Source organism: Ursus maritimus, unplaced genomic scaffold, assembly GCF_017311325.1.
Source record: "Ursus maritimus isolate PB19 unplaced genomic scaffold, ASM1731132v1 scaffold_19, whole genome shotgun sequence".
In the NCBI taxonomy this organism is placed as follows: domain Eukaryota; kingdom Metazoa; phylum Chordata; class Mammalia; order Carnivora; family Ursidae; genus Ursus; species Ursus maritimus.
The window spans coordinates 44,939,412-44,956,790 of record NW_024424341.1 but is presented as its reverse complement, the minus strand read 5'-3'; the positions used below and the strand labels follow the sequence as shown (position 1 = coordinate 44,956,790).

Below are 17,379 nucleotides of genomic sequence, written 5' to 3'. Positions count from 1 at the left end.
CCGCCTCCGAGCCCGGCTCCGCGCCGGCGCACTGGGGCCGCGCAGGCTCCGGGGACCGGCCGCGGGCCGTGACGTCAGCGCGCCGGCGCCGGCCGGCCCCCCGCTCCCAGAAGGCCGCGCGGGTCGCGGCGGAGGCAGGTGGGCGCCAGGCCAGGGTTGGGGCGCTAGGCAAGCCGAGGCAGGGCCCCGCGCTCCGGCGGGCCCCGGCGGCCGGCGCCATGACCCTGTTCCACTTCGGGAACTGCTTCGCCCTGGCCTACTTCCCCTACTTCATCACCTACAAGTGCAGCGGCCTGTGAGTGCGGGGCGCCCGCGGGCGGGAGGGCGCGGGCCCGGGCTAAGCCTCACCGCCCGCTCCTGCAGGTCTGAGTACAACGCCTTCTGGAAGTGCGTGCAGGCCGGGGTCACCTACCTCTTCGTGCAGCTGTGCAAGGTGAGGGCGCCTGGGTACCCCGGAGAATACCCTGGAAGACGTGCTCCGGAAGGGGTGGAACCTGGGGAAAGGTCTCCAAGCAACTTTTGTATAGCACTTGAGTAAAATTGAGAAAACTCAGTTGTGTGGTGGAGCGTTTTGTACTTTTAGGAGGCGCGAAGTAACCCCAGGGTCCACACGGTGCTGCTAACACTGCTGGGGTAGCTAGCCCCAGCTCTCATGCCTGACCCGATAGCCTGGGATCACCACAGAACCCAGACTTCAGATCCCTACCCTCTATCTACCCTGATCCTATAATCTCGTCCCCCTTCTGGTGGTCCCTCTCCCCAAGGGTCCCCTGAACCCCAGAACCTTATTCTCCACATCCACACTGACTTCCTACATACTCCACTTTGTTTATTCCCTCCCCTTGCAATGATCTGTTTTCTGTTCTCAGATGCTGTTCCTGGCCACTTTTTTTCCCACCTGGGAAGGCGGCATCTATGACTTCATTGGGGTGAGTGGGGCAAGGGAGGGGGAGGGAGTGCAGGAGTGGGGCCCCCTGCCACCTGTGCTCACTCAAGCTTCAACCTGACCCACAGGAGTTCATGAAGGCCAGCGTGGATGTGGCAGACCTGATAGGCCTAAACCTTGTCATGTCCCGGAATGCAGGCAAGGGGGAGTACAAGATCATGGTTGCTGCCCTGGGCTGGGCCACCGCCGAGCTCATTATGTCCCGGTGTGTGCAGCAGCCCAGAGCCCAGAATCCTGAGAAAGGACACGTGGGTTCTAGGGAGGTGCTAGGGGAGGGGAGGCTCAGATTCTGAGTGCTGAGGGTGTTTGGGTGCTGGAGAATCCCTCCCTTTGCCTTCCTCAGCTGCATCCCCCTCTGGGTTGGAGCCCGGGGCATTGAGTTTGACTGGAAGTACATCCAGATGAGCATTGACTCCAACATCAGTCTGGTATGCAGTCCTGCTCTCCCACACACCTTTTTGCCCTTGTCTGTGCTCTCCCCTGAGGCCTGGGCCTGACTGCCTGCCTCCCTGCAGGTCCATTACATCGTCGCATCTGCTCAGGTCTGGATGATAACACGCTACGATCTGTACCATACTTTTCGGCCAGCGGTACTCCTACTGATGTTCCTTAGTGTCTACAAGGCGTTTGTCATGGAGTGAGCTGGGTGGGGTTTGAGGTTGGGTCCAGATGGGGGTGGATTATCTGTTCTCCTTCTCTCATGGTGATGTTTCCCCACAGGACCTTCGTCCACCTCTGTTCCCTGGGCAGCTGGACAGCACTGCTGGCCCGGGCAGTGGTGACAGGGCTGCTGGCCCTCAGCACCCTGGCCCTCTATGTCGCCGTTGTCAACGTGCACTCCTAGGCTTGGTGCCCCAGACATTCACGTACCCGTTCCCTGCCTCCAGGTTTCAGTGAAGTAAACAGTATTTGGAACGTTGTTTCTGCCTCCATCTCTCTCTGGAACTGTCCACCAATACCACGCTCACTGGGTTCTAGAGGTTCTGGTTCTGGCTTTGAAGCCAGGTAGATAGGCTGGGAACCTGGCCAGCACTGGTTTGTTCTGTGTTCTGCAGCAGTTCCCCGGCTCCTCATTTTCCCAGGATAGAAGGGCTTGGAAGAGATCATCTTTGAGCAGTTGCAGAGACCGGGGCCCTCAGGGAACAGGTGATAGAAGGTAGCTAGAATCCAGGGATACAGTTCTTGGAGGCTTTTCCTCAAAGCCTTAACCTGGCCCTTCCCTGGCTGTTTACCTCCTAGGCTCTCAGCCCCAACCTCCCTTCTGATCTACCCTTCATATGGGGGCCAAGGGCATCTGTCTGTTATGCCAGTTTTATTAGTGCAACCTCCTTGTCTGCAACCATCTGAGACTTCCCATTGCACACTGAACAGTCCAGCCACCTGAACTGTGGCTTTTGCTCTTGAGGGCAGGATTCTGAGCGCCTCCGTGCTTTGGTTTTGTAGCCCTCACATCAAGTCCTGGCCGGAGTCTTAGGGTGGGGTGCAGACACCCCTAGCACAGTAGCTGTGCCCACCCACTTGGATGTTGTCCTAGTTGCTGCCCTCCCTACTTCTTGTTCCACAAACTCCTTGGGAGCTTCTCAGGTGCAATCAGAAACCACCCCCATTAGCCAAAGGGCAGAGAGGAGAAAGGCGGCCACTCCAGGTTGGTAGGTGGCAGGTTTAAGAAGCAAGGGAACTCTTCAAGGCTTTTCTTTGGGTTGCAAGACAATTAGATCTCTGCACCCACCTGCCAAATCTTAAAAGTTTAGAATTGGAGCCTTAACTGGGTTCAGTCACATACATCATCTAATACTATGTCACTGTCCCAAGGCTATATCCAGCATCTGGGGGGGGGGGCGGCGAGTGAGAATGCACATTCCAAGGACTGAGGAGGTGAGGAGCCTCCCAGCTGACAGGTCAACCTGTCAAGTTCATGGGCTCTTCATATCCCCCAACACCACCCCAGCCCTTCCCTGTCCTGGTGGAGCCAGCCACCTGCCCCATTCCCTCCCCCTCCCTGAGGGGCACCTGTCAGAAGCAGGGCTTTGAATGTCATGTTTATGCTTCACCTTGGTGCAAATCCTGTCACCCAGGAAGGTGCTCCCCAGCGCTGGTGGACCTCCCAAGGCGCTCGGGTTAGGGCAAGTGCCCCTTCCCTCCTTCCCTCCGTGCTGTCAGGTTCTATCATCCTGTTGCTTAACCCTGGGCTAGAAAACACGAAGCACAGCTGTACTGTGAGTCTTGGTGTGTTCAGAGGGAGCGTTTACCCTCAGGTAGGGCAGCCCACCACCTAGCCCTGCCCCCTTTCAATTGTCCCTCATCAAGACAGGGTCCGCAGGTGTCTTGGGGAAGGGGTGACAAGGCGAGCGACTGATTGGTCACGGAGTATATGGGCACTCCCCCAGCCCAGTGGGGTGGGCCTGTGATAGGATTGCTCTCCCACAACTCCATCCCATGCCCACCTAGCCTCGGACCAGTATGGGGACAAGTGAAGGTTGCGGAAGTGACTTCAACAACTATTTGCTGAGCTGGGACTCCGATCCGGGCCCCTGCTGGTGGCCAGCTGTGTGGAACAATCCCACATATGGGGCTTAGGGAGACCAGAGCGGTTGGGGCTGCCATGGAGGGAGCACAGGCCAGATCAGGGATGGGCTGGGGGGCCCAACCTGGGGGACAGGATGTGTTCCCTGTGAGAGAGGAGATGTAAGCTGAGACCTAAAGGATGAGCTATTGGAGCGGGAGGAAAAAGCAGGTGGCAAAGCCTGTGTAAAGGCCTTGAGGTCAGAGAACAGGCCTGGCTTTTCCAGTGACCCAAGAATTGGCTGGAATAAGATCTGGCTTGTGAGATTGGCAGTCGGCAGGGGCAGGATGAACCACAGAGGATTCTGGGCCAGGGAAGGACAGGGAGTCCAGGGCTCACCACGTTTCCCAGGGAGAAGGAAGCACGCTGATGGGACAGTGGAAGGGAGCGGGTTTGGAGGATGATGCAGAGGCTACTGGGGATCCCTGGGATATGCGGGGCGGGGGGGCTGCTGCAGAGACAGAACTGAGGCCATGGGGGCAGCAGAGGGGGGCTGTGGTGAGGAGGAGGAGAAGCCTGGGGTCCTACCAGGGAGGCTCATACTAAGGAAGAGAGATGAAGAAGGGGCTGGGGCTGGGGATGGCGGGGGGAGATCGGGGGCGTCAAGGCAGTTTCCAGCAGTCGGGGAGTTAACTTTTCAGGGACGAGGGGTGTGAGGAGGAGACCTGGGACTGTAGCCTCCAGACTCAGTCCCACTGCAGCAGCAGAGGAGCAAGCGAGTGGAACCAGAGTGAGACACCCGGGGAAGGGAGGCCGGTGGGGGCTGCTTGAGGCAGGAAAGCTTCTGACAGCCCCTGTCAAGGAGGCTGCCGAGGGGAGAACAAGAACGCGCCAGGGAGAGAGGCCACAGGTGGTGTCTAGGCGAGTGGAGCGGTGAAGGCATGGCACCTGAGGGTGCCTGAGAATGCTGTCACCCCAGGCAAAGAAACGGGAATTCAGTCCCCGCAGGAAGACTTCGTGTGTACCTACTATGCATGAGGCTGTGTTCCAGGAACTGAGACACAGCCCTGAACCAACAGCTGCTGAGCTGTAGGACGGGGGGAGATCAAAGGGGATCAGTAAGGACACTCAGGACAGGACCCGGCACCAAATGACAGCATCGTCAGTGTGAGCTGGTTTATTACTGTCACGCAGCACAAGTGCGTATGTGAAGAGCCCCAGGCAGCCCTCCCACCCGCCTGGAGTGCGAAGGGCAGAGCCGAGAGCTCCCACCCCCTGCCCCAGCCCCCCTGCCCGCCCTCAGAGCACTGCGCCCAGGCACAGCTCTGCGGGGCGGGGGGAGGTCCCTCCAAGGTTGGGTGCCGTGGGCTGCAGGAGCAGACACAGGTGGTGCTGGGGCTTGATTGCTTAGATGTTGAGGTGGCCTCCGAGAGGGTCCCATGCCCCCCACCTCTGCTCTGGGGGGCGCAGGGATGGCTTGAAGGTGGCAGTCCCTCTAATAGTAGAGCTCCTGATCCCACCAGCCTGAGAGAGAGAGAAAGGAGCCTCAGGGCTGCAGGATGTGGATCATGGGCACCAGGGGCTCAGACGCAGGGATCAATGGAGGCTAGATGTGGAGAGTCAAGAGCTCAAAGGTCAAAGGTCAGGGCAGCTGTTCTGAGGATGTTCCAGCCCCCCACCCCCCCAGGCCCTCGGTCTCCACACTCACTCCCTGGGCAACAGCGAACTCCAAGTTTCCGAAGCTCATCATAGACGAAGATGAGGAGGCCAAAGGGCATGGGGACCAGCCACCACTGGTACCTGAAGACCCAGGTGAGATGACAAGGTGAAGGCTACCCTCAAGTCTGTGTTCCCATGCCCGTCCCGGCACTCACAGCTCCCGGCCCCTCACCGGATGGGCATGAAGTTGAAGATGTTGGGCATTCCGGGGCAGTAGCACAGGAAGCAGCCGATGCAGACCTGGAACACGATGGCGATCACCAGGATCCTGTTCCTGCAGGCGGGCAGGGTGGGACAAGGACAGGCCGTGAGGAGCTGGGGACCAGGTGGAAATCAGGGTGCTGGGCCAAAGGAGGCCAGATGGCATCAGCAGCAGGGAGACGCGTCAACAGTGGATGCGGGTCCTGTCACATCTCCCCTTTGGTGGAAGGAAACAGAGGGGCCGGGGGGAGGCAGGTGGTGGGAGCTGGAGCAGGGCTTGGGGGCTGGAGGACAGAGGGACGGGGGTGGGGGGCGGGGCTGGCTGGGTACACCTGAAGAAGCCCTGCTGGAAGGCGGAGAGGCGGCGCGTCTTGCGGATGAGGACGTCCGCGATCTGGCACATCTCGATGCTGATGAAGAACACGGTGTAGCAGGTGTACTGCTGGTACAGGCGCTGCCCGAATGTCTGCGGGCCAGAGGGGAGCAGAAGCGGCCTGAGCCCGGGGGGAGAGGGCCTGGGGCCGTGAAGCCCTCCCATCAGAGGCTGGAGCGGGGAAGAGGAGAGAGACACCCTCTGCCAGGTTTGCAGGACCCTGGGGGGGTGGGGGGGCTGGAGATCTTGGCCTTGCAGAGATTAGGTGTCAGCGCCTGGGCAAATGGCGGGTCGGGCCAGTTGCCTTCTCGAGCGAGGAAGGAGGGATGCAGACTTTCCCACACACCCACAAGAAGTCCTGGGAAAAGGGAGTCGGACTCCTAGGGCAGAATTTGCAAAGTCCAGTGACTCCGGTGCCCGGGCAGATGACAAAAATGAGTAACGTGGCCCAGAAGGGCCTTTGGGGAACAGGGCACACGCCCCCATTTCAAAGGGGCAACCACTACTCAGACCATTTCTTCAATGTAACTGTTTATAATACCAGCTCATTGTGAGAAACACGCACTTGGCTTCAGGCCCGAGTGTTGCACACATATTATCCCACCGAATCCCCCCAGTGACCCTCTGAGGAAGACGGGGGTGCCCAAACTTCAGCATCCTCAGCACCCTCAGCCGGGCTGGTTAAAACAGACGCCCAGGCCTCACCCCCAGGGGTCTCTGGTGAGGACTGAGGATTTGCATTTCGAATAAGTTCCCAGTGACGCTGCTGCTGCAGGTCTGAGGACCACATGGTGAGGTCACTGAGGAGACAGCATCTCCACTACAGATGGGAAAACCGAGGCACAGAGAGGCAAAGCAACTTGCCCAGGGTCACCCAGCTGCTGAGGAATGCCGGCAGACCACGAGTCCAGGCAGCCTGGCTCCACGGTCTGCATTCTCAACCGTGACAGTGACTGTTCAAGGGGAACGTCCCGGCCTGTCTCACTGCAGGGCAAACTAAAGACACCCGCTAGCCAGATCGAGCCTCTCTGGGCCCCAGACCCTCATGACAGCTGGCCACGTGGGCAGACACTCTGTGTGAGTGATGCTGTGGCCCAGTAACGGCATCGGGGTGTGGCTCCGCACCGGACATGACGCGCTACTGGGGGCAGGGGGACCTCCTGCAGCCGTGACCATCAGCAGCCGCAGCGTGGAGCTCAAGATGGTGGTGGGAGAAGCCCCTGAACCGGCAGAGAGTCCAGGTACCGGGGGTGCTCCGGTTGAGCTCTGTCACATGTGGACGACTGGAAATGAGGGAGCCACGGGAAGAGGGGGGCAGGGGCTCACCCACTCCTGGCCATAGCTGTCCTGCAGATCTTGGAGGTGGTGGTTCTCCCAATATGGTCGCAGCCCCACACACAGCAGTGGGAACCAGCCCTCCTGGGCCATGGCCGTAAAGTAGTCAGTGAAGCCAGCAAATGACTGGATGGCACCTGGGGGACAGGCAAGGTGACACGGGGAGACAGAGATGGAGACCTAGACAGGGACATGAAGAGAGACAAGGACATGGAAAGATAGGGACAGAGAGAGATACCCAGAGACAGAGGGTCAAGGACACAGACCGGCACACAGACGGTGAGTGACGGACATGGAAAGACACAGAGACAAGGATCCCAAGAGAGATCAACTGGGACGCAAGAGACAAGGCAGACAGAGAGAGACAGAGACACGCTGAGAGACAGAGAAGGGACACGAGGATCACAGCAGACGCGGATGCAGAGAACAACAGAGATCCAGGATCAATGCTGACCCCGGGGTCCAGAACCAGCCAGAGCCCCGGTTAGAGATGCCAAGGCAGGCGAGCAGCCCTGCAGGGAGCACAGGGCTCCCCAGCCGCAAGGGCCCTCACCGATCTGGAAGTAGGAGTAGGCAGCCAGGGGCTCGTTGACCAAGCGGTCACGCTTCGGGTTGCGTGGACGGAGATGCATGATGTCACTCTCTGCCTTCTCATATGCCAGGGACACAGACGGGAACTGGCCACAAGCGGAAGGAGCCAGGGTTAAGGGTTGGCCTGTCCCCTATGTGCCGGGTCCTCCTCCCCCTGGCAACCCCCTCCCACTGGGTGGACAGAACAGGACTACGGTTGGTGGGCAGGTGACCGTGCGGGCACACTGGCCCGGACAGCACAGCCCAGCTGGCCCTCCAATGAGGCTGTGTTACCATGTCCATCTACAGCTGTGTCTCATCTGACCGGCCGTCCATCTCCACTGGAACATCTGCATTTACCTCCACTACCCACCCCTCCTCTCCCTCTTATTGTGTTTTTTCTGTCCCTGTCTCTGGTCTCTTTCTCTGTGACTGTTTCTGCTTTTGTGTCCCTGTGTCCTGTCTCTCCCTGTCACTCTCTCTGCATTTCTTCAGTCTCTGTGCCCCCGTGTCCTTCCTTCCCCCACCCCATCTGTCCGTCACTGCAGAGCAGCCGCAGAGTGGACTGGTCAAGAGCAGAGGCCCTGGGGCCCTGGACTGCCTGGACTCCAATCCCACTGTGCCACTTACTGGCTGTGTGACCTGGGACAAGCCGCTCAACCTGTCTGTGCCTCAGTTCGCTCATCAGTAAAACAGGGGTGATACATAAATAAAGCCCATCCCATAGAGTGCTTATGAGGACAAAAGTAAGTAAGTTAATGCCTGTCTGGCCCAGAAAAGACACTATGTAAGTGCCGTTGAATAAGAAAGTCGATATGGCCACGCACCTGGCGACATTCATGCCTGTATCTGTGGTTCTTTGTCTGTCTGTCTGCCTTGGGGCCTGACAGCATCTGTCCAAGTCTGTTGAGGGATGTCTGTCTGTGATCCAAGTGTCGCCAGATGTGTGTGTGTGTGTGTGTGTCTGGGGGTCCTCATCTGAGTCTGCAGGTCTCTGCCAAGCTGAGGGTCCATCTGTGCGTCCATGTCTGTAGTTCTGTCTGGGACCTGCCTGCCTGTCCCCACCTGTGGGCCTTGGCGCACTGCGCGCACGGCGCCTAGGGCGGGCGGGGCGCGGGGCTGGGCACTCACGATGTCGGTGCAGAGCTCTATGAAGAGGATGGTGATACACCCGAGGGGCAGCGGCACGCTCACGGTAATGTAGATGAGGTAGGGCGTCAGCTCGGGGATGTTCTTGGTCAGCGTGTAGGCGATGGACTTCTTCAGGTTATCAAAGATCAGCCGGCCTAGGGGACAGCGGGCGCCTCAGCCTCCTCTCTGCCTGCGTCCTCCTGGGCCCCCCCACCCCCTACGCCGTCTCCGACCCAGCCCGGACCCTGCTCCACGCCGGTCACGATGGAGGCAAAGTTGTCATCCAGCAGGATCATGTCCGCTGCGTTTTTGGCAGCATCCGAGCCGGCAATGCCCATGGCCACACCGATGTCAGCCTTCTTCAGGGCTGGGGAGTCGTTCACGCCATCCCCCGTCACAGCCACAATGGCGCCCTGCAGGGCGGGGGACAGGGGTGGTCAGGGAGGGGCCTACCCCAGGCTGCCCAGCCCACTGTCCCACCTCCGCCAGCAGATCGTACCAGTCGCTGGCAGCTCTCCACGATCACCAGCTTCTGCTGGGGACTGGTTCGAGCAAACACCATCTCTGGGTGAGTACGCAGTGCCTCGACGAGCTCTGACGGGTCCATGTCCTTCAGCTGCATGCCATTGATGACGCAGGCACGGGCATCCCTGGGAAGGGAGGCGGGGGGAGGTTATCACCAGGGCGTCAGGCTGCACAGGGTGTGGGAAGAACCACGGGGAGGATGGCAGGGGCTTACTTCCTATTAACTTGGTCCACAGGCACACGGAGGCGGGCGGCGATGTCCTCCACAGTCTCACTGCCTTCTGAAATGATACCCACACTGGCCGCAATGGCCTTGGCCGTGATGGGGTGGTCACCCGTCACCATGATCACCTGTCGGGGAGGGGACGGACCATCAGACCCTTGATGCCTTCAGTGCCGCTCACTCTCCCCGTCGTCCCTGCTGGACACCTACTGATACCCACTCACTTATTCAACCACTGCATGTCAGGGACAAAACAGACGAAAATCTCTGTTCTCGTGGAACCGACCCTCTTGCATGGGAGACAAAAGAGACACAAACTAAGGGGACGAATGATACAGCACGTTAGGAGAGTTTACTCAAGCTGAGTAAAGGGGATGGCAAATGTTGGGTGGAAAAAATGGTGTCGATTTTAAGTGTGTCTGGGGAAAGCCTCATTGAGAAGGTGACACCTGAGCGGAGGTCTGTAAGAGGTGAGAGTGTTGGCCACATGAAAAACGGAGGGAAGAGTGTTCCTGGCAGCGGGAACAGCCAATGTGACGACCCTGAGGTGCAAATGTGCTTGAACTGTTGGCGGAGCAGTGGGGAGGCCAGCATGAATGGAGAGCAGTAAACGAGAGGTGGGGAGCTAAGGAATAAGCTTAGAGGCCAACTCTTATAGGCCTTGGAGACCATGGGGAGGACAAGGGTATTCTTTGCCCAGCCTTGGCTCCCCAACTCTTGATTTGTCTTTCAAGAACCAGGGTTGAAGTGAGGTCTCTGGCCAAGAATGGGCAAGTAGGCCCAGACCTGGTCAACCATGGCATCCCACGCCCCTGCCACAGTGACTGTTCAGAGAGGAATAGGCGACCCAATCTGGGACAACAGCAGAAGAGCACTCGTTTTTCTGTGGGGTGGCTAAACAGGTGGGATGTAGGTTGGAGCTTCTGGGGGTGGTCATCTTTCTCCACCAAAATGGAGGGACTACTTGAGAATAAAGCCATCAGAGAGAAAAGTAGAACCGAGACATGGAGAAAGGCAAATTCCTAATGACACTCAACTCCTAGATCCAGCTATACCTGAAACTTCAGTCCCCAGAACTTTTCAGTTTCATGAATTGACACTCCTTTTTTGCTCCAAACCACTTTCATGGAGTTCTCTGTCCCAGGGTTCCTCGCCCCCAAATACTGCTACCCTCTGTCCTCACCCCTGCCCGCCGCTCTCCCTGGCTGCATACCCGGATGCCTGCCGTGCGGCACTTGAGCACAGCGTCAGGGACAGTGGCCCGGGGCGGGTCTATCATGGATACAAGTCCCGCAAAGCACAGGCCACTACTTGGAAAGTTCATGGCCTCCACGTCGAAGGCATAGCCAGGAGGGTAGTCCTTCTCACTCAGGTAGAGCTGGCAGAAGCCTGACCAGAAAACAGGGAAGTCAGTGAGGAGTCCTGGGCGGACCCTTGCCCAGCAAGGCCAGGTGACGAGTAAAATAACCAGGCCCCTCACACCAAACCCCTATAGATGCCTGACCCTGTGCTGAATCCTTCACATGATGTGAGGCTGTCCTCACAACCAACCTGTGAGGCTATCAGCCTGCTCATGTTGCAGATGGGGAAACTGAGGTCTAGGGAAGGGACATGTCTTGCCAGCGGTCCCACAGCAAGTAAGATGAAAGATTCAGAATTGAACCACAGGTTTGTGCCTTCCAGAGTTGAGGCAGGGGTTAGAGAAGTTAGCAGTCAGGACAAAACGTTCAGGGAGGTCAGAGGTCAGGACAAGGACTGGGGAGTCTCGAGTTGAGGCAGGGGCTGGGGCAGGTCAAAGGGTCAAGAGGAGGACATTGAAAGGTGGAAGTAAAGCAATGGCAGGTCAAGGCTGGGGCAAGAGCTGGGAAAAATCAAGGGATGTCAGGTCAGGACAGGGAAGGTCTCAGGGAGGACAGGTGGGGAGGCGCTGGGTCAAGGTAGAACAGAATGGACAGGGGTCAGGACTGAGACAGGGGAAGTCAAAGGTGACTGTGTGCACTTGGGCAGGTTAGCTGTCAGCCACGGACGGGAAAGGTCATGGTCCGGGCTCGGCCGGGAAGGACAGGCAGGGTCTGTGCTAGCCCCTCCTCGCCCACAGGTTTACCACGGACTGTGGGAGTTCACCGAGCCCAGGGGGTCTCACCAAGCACGCGTTCACCCAGGCCTCCCAGGCTCAGGTAAGCAGTCTGGAAGGCCTCACGCCATTGCTCGTCCAGCGGCAGCTCCTGGCCCTTGATGAGGATGGAGCTGCAGCGTTCCAGCACGCGCTCGGGGGCGCCCTTCATCACCAGCACGTGCCGGGGGTCCCGCGGGTCCTCCAGGGTGTGGATGGACAGCTGCGGGCGAGGAAGCCCACTGCGTTGAGGGGGCGGGCCTTGGGAGAAGGGCGGGGCTGACGGCTCGAAAGCGCCCCTGGTAGAGACTTGGGAGGGTACTGTGTGGCTGGGGTTGAGGGGCTGGCGTGCTGAGCAAGTCCTTGGTGGCGGAGCAGTAAGGAGCCTGGGCTTTGGGAATGGACAGAATTAGGGTCGGATTTGGGCTGGGGCGGGATTTGGATTGCGAGCTACCCCACGGAAAGCCTAAGAGCTGGCGGCGAGTCCCCAGCGAAAGAACTGTGGGTATGGCCTGACCATAAGGGGGCAGCGGCTGTGGGCGGGGCGAGAGTCGAGGGTGGGGGGTTGGCTTCCTCCCACGGAGAGGGAGGAAACAGAGAGAGAAGCCCCGCGATAGGCCAGCCCTGAGTGTGGGTGGGGCCTGAAGTGGGCGGGGCCGCACCATGAGCCCGGCGGGGCGCGGCAGGCGCACACCTGGAACTTGTTGGTAGAGTTGAAGGGGATTTCGCAGACTTTGGGGAAGCGCTCGCGGTAGCCCATGGCATTGCCCAGCGTCAGCTCAGAAAACTTGAGCAGCGCCGTCTCGGACGCGTCCCCGATCACGATGCGCTGGAAGCAGGGCCGGTGTCAGGAGCGACCCTGGGTGAACCAGGCTCCTGGGTTTCCCCGGAGTCCCCTGGGGTCTCACCTTGGGCACCGGCACCGCGTCCTGGCCGGACTTGAAGGCAGCGCGGTTGCACAGGGTGAGCACGCGGCATAGCGCCCGCCAAGTCTCCGAAGACTGGTCAAATGTCTGCCCTGGAGGCCAGGCGTGCAGGCTGGGGCCGCGCGGGAGCTCCGCGCGGGCCTCTGGCCCGGGAGCAGCTCTCTCCCATACCAGAACCTAGCCCCTCCCTCTAGATTCAGGACAGGGTCCTCTCCCAGAGGACCTGGGTGGGACCCAAACCTCTCATCATACCCCGGGACGGGACGGAGCCTTCTCTCCAGACCCAGTATTGAGTTTCCTAGGACCCCTGGATACCAAGCCGCTTCACAGACCTGCAGCTTCACAGGCCGTCTCCCCATCGGGAAGGAGCCCCTCTCCATTCAGGCAGAGCCCTCCCCAGGCTGCCTTCAGTAACCTCAGAGCTCCCTTCCAAATCTACCCTCTACCGGATCCTGCCCCAGCCCGTCTCCCCACCCCCACACCTGACTGGTCTTCCGTTGTGTCCGCCGTGTGGATGTGGTTGTCGAACCAGAGATGGGACACAGTCATGCGGTTCTGAGTGAGGGTCCCTGTCTTGTCAGAGCAGATCACTGACGTGGAGCCCAGTGTCTCCACGGCTTCCAGGTTCTTGACGACGCAGTTCTTGCTGGCCAGCCGCTTGGCTGTCAGGGACAAGCAGACCTGCCAGAAGGGGCGAGAAGCACAGTTAGGCACCCAATCCTTGCTTCTAGTCCTCCTTCCCTTCTCTCACAGCGCAGGGAGCCTTGACCCCAGCCACTGTGCTACGTACACAGCATCCCGCCGCAAAACCCATGCTTTTCTTGCCTCAGTGTTTTTTCCAGCCTGTGCTTGCCACCTGGGATGCCTCCCCCATCGCCCCAGACGAACGTAGCTAGGCCCCTCACTAGCTGCCCAAGCTGAGGTTCTGTAAGTCCTCTTATCAACACAACCACACTGGGAAAACAAACATCGTCTGAGCTGTCTCTGGGGCTGGTCTTGCCCTGGGGGCTGACTGCCGAGGGCGGCCGGCACTGGACCTCAGCCTCCTCTGGTCAAGGACGAGGCCTTTCACCTGTGAGGCCTCAGCTTTCGGTATAGGGTGTGGCCCAGAGTGGCCTCGGTGAGTGGTTGCTGAATGGATGGAGAGGTGGAGAGATGGGGGGTTGGGACGAAGGCTGAGGGAAGGTGCATGGGGGGGAGGTGAGTGGGTGGAGATGGCCGGAGATGATGGAGGCAATCCTAGATGAACGAACAGACAGCTCTCTGCACCTCTCTTCCGTCTCCCCCACTCACCGTGACAGTGGCCAGCAGCCCTTCGGGCACATAGGCTACCACGATGGCCATGAAGAAGACCATGGCCCGCAGGAATGTGTAGCCAATGCACATGGCCACCACGAAAAACGTGGCGCCGAAGAGGATGGCCAGGCCTGCGATGATGTCCACAAAGTGTTCGATTTCAATAGCGATGGGCGTCTTCTCATTTTCTACTCCCGAGGCCAGGGACGCAATGCGCCCGATGATGGTGCGGTCACCCGTGTTCACCACCAGGCCTTGTGCTGTGCCTGCATCGGGGCCAAGAAGGCGCCTCAGGGCTGGGCGGGCGGCAGCGGGGATGTGCACGCCATGGGAACTGAAGGGGGGGGGCAGTGATGGGAGAAGCCTTGAAGGCAGATGGGGGGCAGCATGCCCTGAAGAGGGGGCGTCATGGGAGGCTGGGAGGCGGTGTGGCTCAGTACGGGGGCGGGCAGGGGCCTCACAGACCCTCAAGGCACATGGTGGAGAAGAAGGCGATGTTGCGGGTCTCCAGGGGGCTCTCGTGTGTACACTCGGGCGAGCGGGTCTGTGGCTCAGACTCTCCAGTCAGCGAGGAGTTGTCCACCTTGCAGCCCTGGGCCTGGAGGATCCTGATGTCGGCCGGCACTCGGTCCCCGCCTTTCATCTCCACCAGGTCGCCCACCACAAGCTGGTCCGCGTTGATCTGGAACTTGTCCCCATCTCGGATCACAGTTGCTTGCTGTGGGTTAGGGGCACGGGGTTGAGGTGGGCAGGGTGCGGGTGGAGGTCACGGAGTGCAGGGGGAGGTAGGGAGGGGCACAGGGGAAGCCGGGGGCCACCGGTGCAGAGCAGCTTGGGCCTGGTGGGAGATGCCAGGAGCCTCCCCATGCACCACCCCCCCGCCAAGTTCAGTCCCGGAACTGAAGTGGCTGGGCTGCAGGACCCACCTGGGGCACCAGGTTCTTGAAGCTGGCGATGATGTTGGTGCTCTTAAACTCCTGGTAGTAGCCAAAGCAGCCGGTGACCACGACCACGGCGATGAGGGCCAGGGCCAGGTACAGCTGCGTGGAGGTGGGAAGCGGGCCAGGTGGATGAGAAGGGGCCGGAAGCTCCCTGCACAAGGCCCCCCGCCTGCTCCCTGTCCCCGATGTTCTTGGGCTCGCCCCTGGGGTTTTCCCTGCTCTGCTAGAAAGCCACACGCGCTGTCCCTGTGGCCTGTGGCCCCCGTTCCTGTGTTCATGTCCCATCCTCAGCTTCCCTGTATTTTCCATGTCCTGTGTCCCTGTCCCCTGTGTCCCATAGTCTCTGGGTCCCGGACCCTACCTCCCTCATGTCCCCATATCTTGTGGCTTATGCCCCGTGGCACGATGCATGTTTTCCTGTGTCCTCCAAGTCTTGCACTCTGCATGTCACTGTCCTTTGGCTCATGTTCTCACGCCCTGTATCCCCTGTGCTCCAGTTTTCATATTCCATGCGGTCATCGTCTGTTTGCCGTCCTCTGGGTGCCCTAGGCCGTGTCCCCATCTCCATGTTCTTGTGCAGTCCATCCTATGCTTCATACTCTGTGGGCTCCACGGTCATGTTCCAGATTCCAGGTGCCTATGTCCAGTGTCTCCCCATGTCTGTGTGCCCCTAAGTCCCCATTCTGTGTCACATGTCCTGGGACTTTCAAACCCCTGTCCAGTGCCACATGTCCCTAAGTCCCCATGTCCCTTGTTCTGACCTCTTGTCCTGCATCTCAGTGTTCTCTGTCTCTGTGCTACCTTATCTGTTTTCTGTCTCTCCAGGTACCGTGTCCTGAGTCTTGTGTCCCCTACGTCCTTCTGCCTTTGCGTCCCATATCTGAGTCCCATGTCCCCTGTGCCCTTAGTCTGTCCCATGTCCTCTGTTTCCCATTGTCCTATCTTAAGGATCCCATTTCCATGTCTTTGTATCCCCACCTTTGTCCTCCATATCTGAGACACATTCTCCAGGTCCCCTGTGTCCTGTGTCATTGGGGCTGCCTCACATCCCAGTAGCCTTCATCCCCCATGACCCATGTCTTGACTGCATTTCCATGTCTCCGTATCCCCATCCTGTGTCCCTTGCGTCCTGAGTCCATGCTCAATGTCCTCTATCCTCCAGATCCCTGCGTCCCTGCAGCATCCGCCACTCACATTGTCGTCAGTGGTGAGGTCACCCTCGCTGGCCTGGATGGCAAAGGCAATGAGGCAGATGGCAGCAGCCACCCACATGAGGCACTGCAGGCCACCTGCCAGCTGCCGGGCGAACTTGACGTACTCAGGGGTGCCACGCGGCGGCCTCAGAGCGTTGGGCCCATCCCGCAGCAGCAGGTCGGCGGCCAAGCTGGCAGACAGGCCCTGGGGATGGGGCGGGTGGTAGCAGTGGCCGCACCACATGCTCCCCCGTAGGGGAAGCTCTTCTGTCTCCTTCCCCTCTTCTCCCCCTCTGTCTTGTTCCTCTTCATTTCTGGGTCCGTCCTCACCTCTGTCCTGCGCCTTCCCCCTGCCCTCCACTGTGTCTCTCTCATCTTTCTGCCTGCTCTCTCTCCCTGTTGTCTCTGCTCTGTTTCTCTCTCTTACCTGTCTCTGTCTGCCTCTTTCTATCTGCGTCTACTCCATCTCTCTCTCTGTTTGGCCCTTTCTCTCTAATACATTTCTCCCTTCCCCTACCCCTCCCCTTCTCTGCACGTACCCCTCCCTCCGCGCCCAGCTCACCTTGGTCGCACTGGTCTGGTATTTCTGTTCCAGCTCCTCCACTGACAGCTGGTGGTCATTCTGTGTGGTGGGGGCAGGACACTCACTGTCCAGCTCTCACCGGCCACGCTCCTGCCCCCCACCCAGCCCCGCAGCCCCATGCTCACAATCTCCATCTCCTTCTTCATGTTCTCCAGCTTCTCCTTCTTCTTGCCTCCTCCCTTGCCCCCCTTCTTCTTGCTCATCTTGGCGGCCATGTCCCCACCAGGGCCAGGACCCAGCTCTACCGAGTACATCTCGTAATTCTCCTGGGGATGGGAAGAGGGGGAGGCATCAGATCCCACTGGAACTCCTGCCTCCAGCCTCCATCCCCCCAACTCCTGACTCCAGGCCCCACTCACTGCCTTCCCCATGGTGTCCGGTGCAGCCACCCTCCTTTGCCAAGACGGAGCCTAGGGTTTGGACCAGCCCTGATATACCCAGGGAGGGAGGAGGTGGAGCAAGACTGGCCCAATTAGAGCTGATTGCGGGGCTCCTTGGGGTGACCTCCAGGCCTAAACAGCTCAGGGCTTACCTACTAGGCTGCCCCAACCTGCCCAGACCCATTTCCATCCACCACTGAGATCAGGGGACCACTGAGTAGGTCCACAGTAACAACAAGAAGAATAGCAAACATATGGTGCTCATTATGTGCCAAGCACTGGGCTGGGGGCTTTCCTGTATTAAATAATGGAACCTCCCAACAACCCTCTGAGGTGAGTATCATTCTTACCTCCCCTTACCATACTGATGGGGAAACTGAGGTGCAGGGAGGTTAAGTCACTCACCTGTTGTCCCCAAGCT

The 17,379-nt window shown here is 59.3% G+C and overlaps 2 protein-coding genes across 2 annotated transcripts; one reads left to right on the top strand and one right to left on the bottom strand.

Moving 5' to 3' along the window:
• Positions 1-98: 98 nt before the first annotated feature.
• Positions 99-1,865, top strand: TMEM147 (transmembrane protein 147). Its single transcript, XM_040632881.1, has 7 exons — positions 99-295; positions 364-433; positions 870-929; positions 1,015-1,151; positions 1,290-1,374; positions 1,462-1,583; positions 1,667-1,865. Exons 1-7 carry the CDS (start codon positions 219-221, stop codon positions 1,788-1,790), a joined length of 675 nt encoding a protein of 224 aa, XP_040488815.1. The 5' UTR covers positions 99-218; the 3' UTR covers positions 1,791-1,865.
• A 2,883-nt stretch (positions 1,866-4,748) lies between these two features.
• Positions 4,749-16,949, bottom strand: ATP4A (ATPase H+/K+ transporting subunit alpha). Its single transcript, XM_040634385.1, has 22 exons — positions 16,938-16,949; positions 16,704-16,844; positions 16,558-16,617; positions 15,997-16,200; positions 14,788-14,901; positions 14,327-14,579; positions 13,859-14,127; positions 13,048-13,246; positions 12,548-12,657; positions 12,334-12,468; positions 11,670-11,862; positions 10,740-10,915; positions 9,518-9,654; positions 9,278-9,428; positions 9,023-9,191; positions 8,779-8,933; positions 7,631-7,754; positions 7,069-7,214; positions 5,702-5,835; positions 5,341-5,442; positions 5,158-5,249; positions 4,749-4,973 (listed from the first exon to the last, which is right to left on the bottom strand). The coding sequence occupies exons 1-22, from the start codon at positions 16,947-16,949 to the stop codon at positions 4,945-4,947; spliced, it is 3,105 nt and encodes a 1,034-aa protein (XP_040490319.1). The 3' UTR covers positions 4,749-4,944.
• Positions 16,950-17,379: the final 430 nt, after the last annotated feature.

Bases quoted from the DNA above. Each gene is read 5' to 3' on its own strand.
- TMEM147 (XM_040632881.1), top strand. From the start codon at position 219: ATGACCCTGTTCCACTTCGGGAACTGCTTCGCCCTGGCCTACTTCCCC. The intron at 434-869 runs GTGAGGGCGCCT...TTCTGTTCTCAG, and splicing joins TCTTCGTGCAGCTGTGCAAG to ATGCTGTTCCTGGCCACTTT. The intron at 1,584-1,666 runs GTGAGCTGGGTG...GTTTCCCCACAG, and splicing joins TACAAGGCGTTTGTCATGGA to GACCTTCGTCCACCTCTGTT.
- ATP4A (XM_040634385.1), bottom strand. The intron at 7,215-7,630 runs GTGAGGGCCCTT...CCTGTCCCCCAG, and splicing joins CTACTCCTACTTCCAGATCG to GTGCCATCCAGTCATTTGCT. The intron at 5,250-5,340 runs GTGAGGGGCCGG...CTGGGTCTTCAG, and splicing joins TTCAACTTCATGCCCATCCG to GTACCAGTGGTGGCTGGTCC.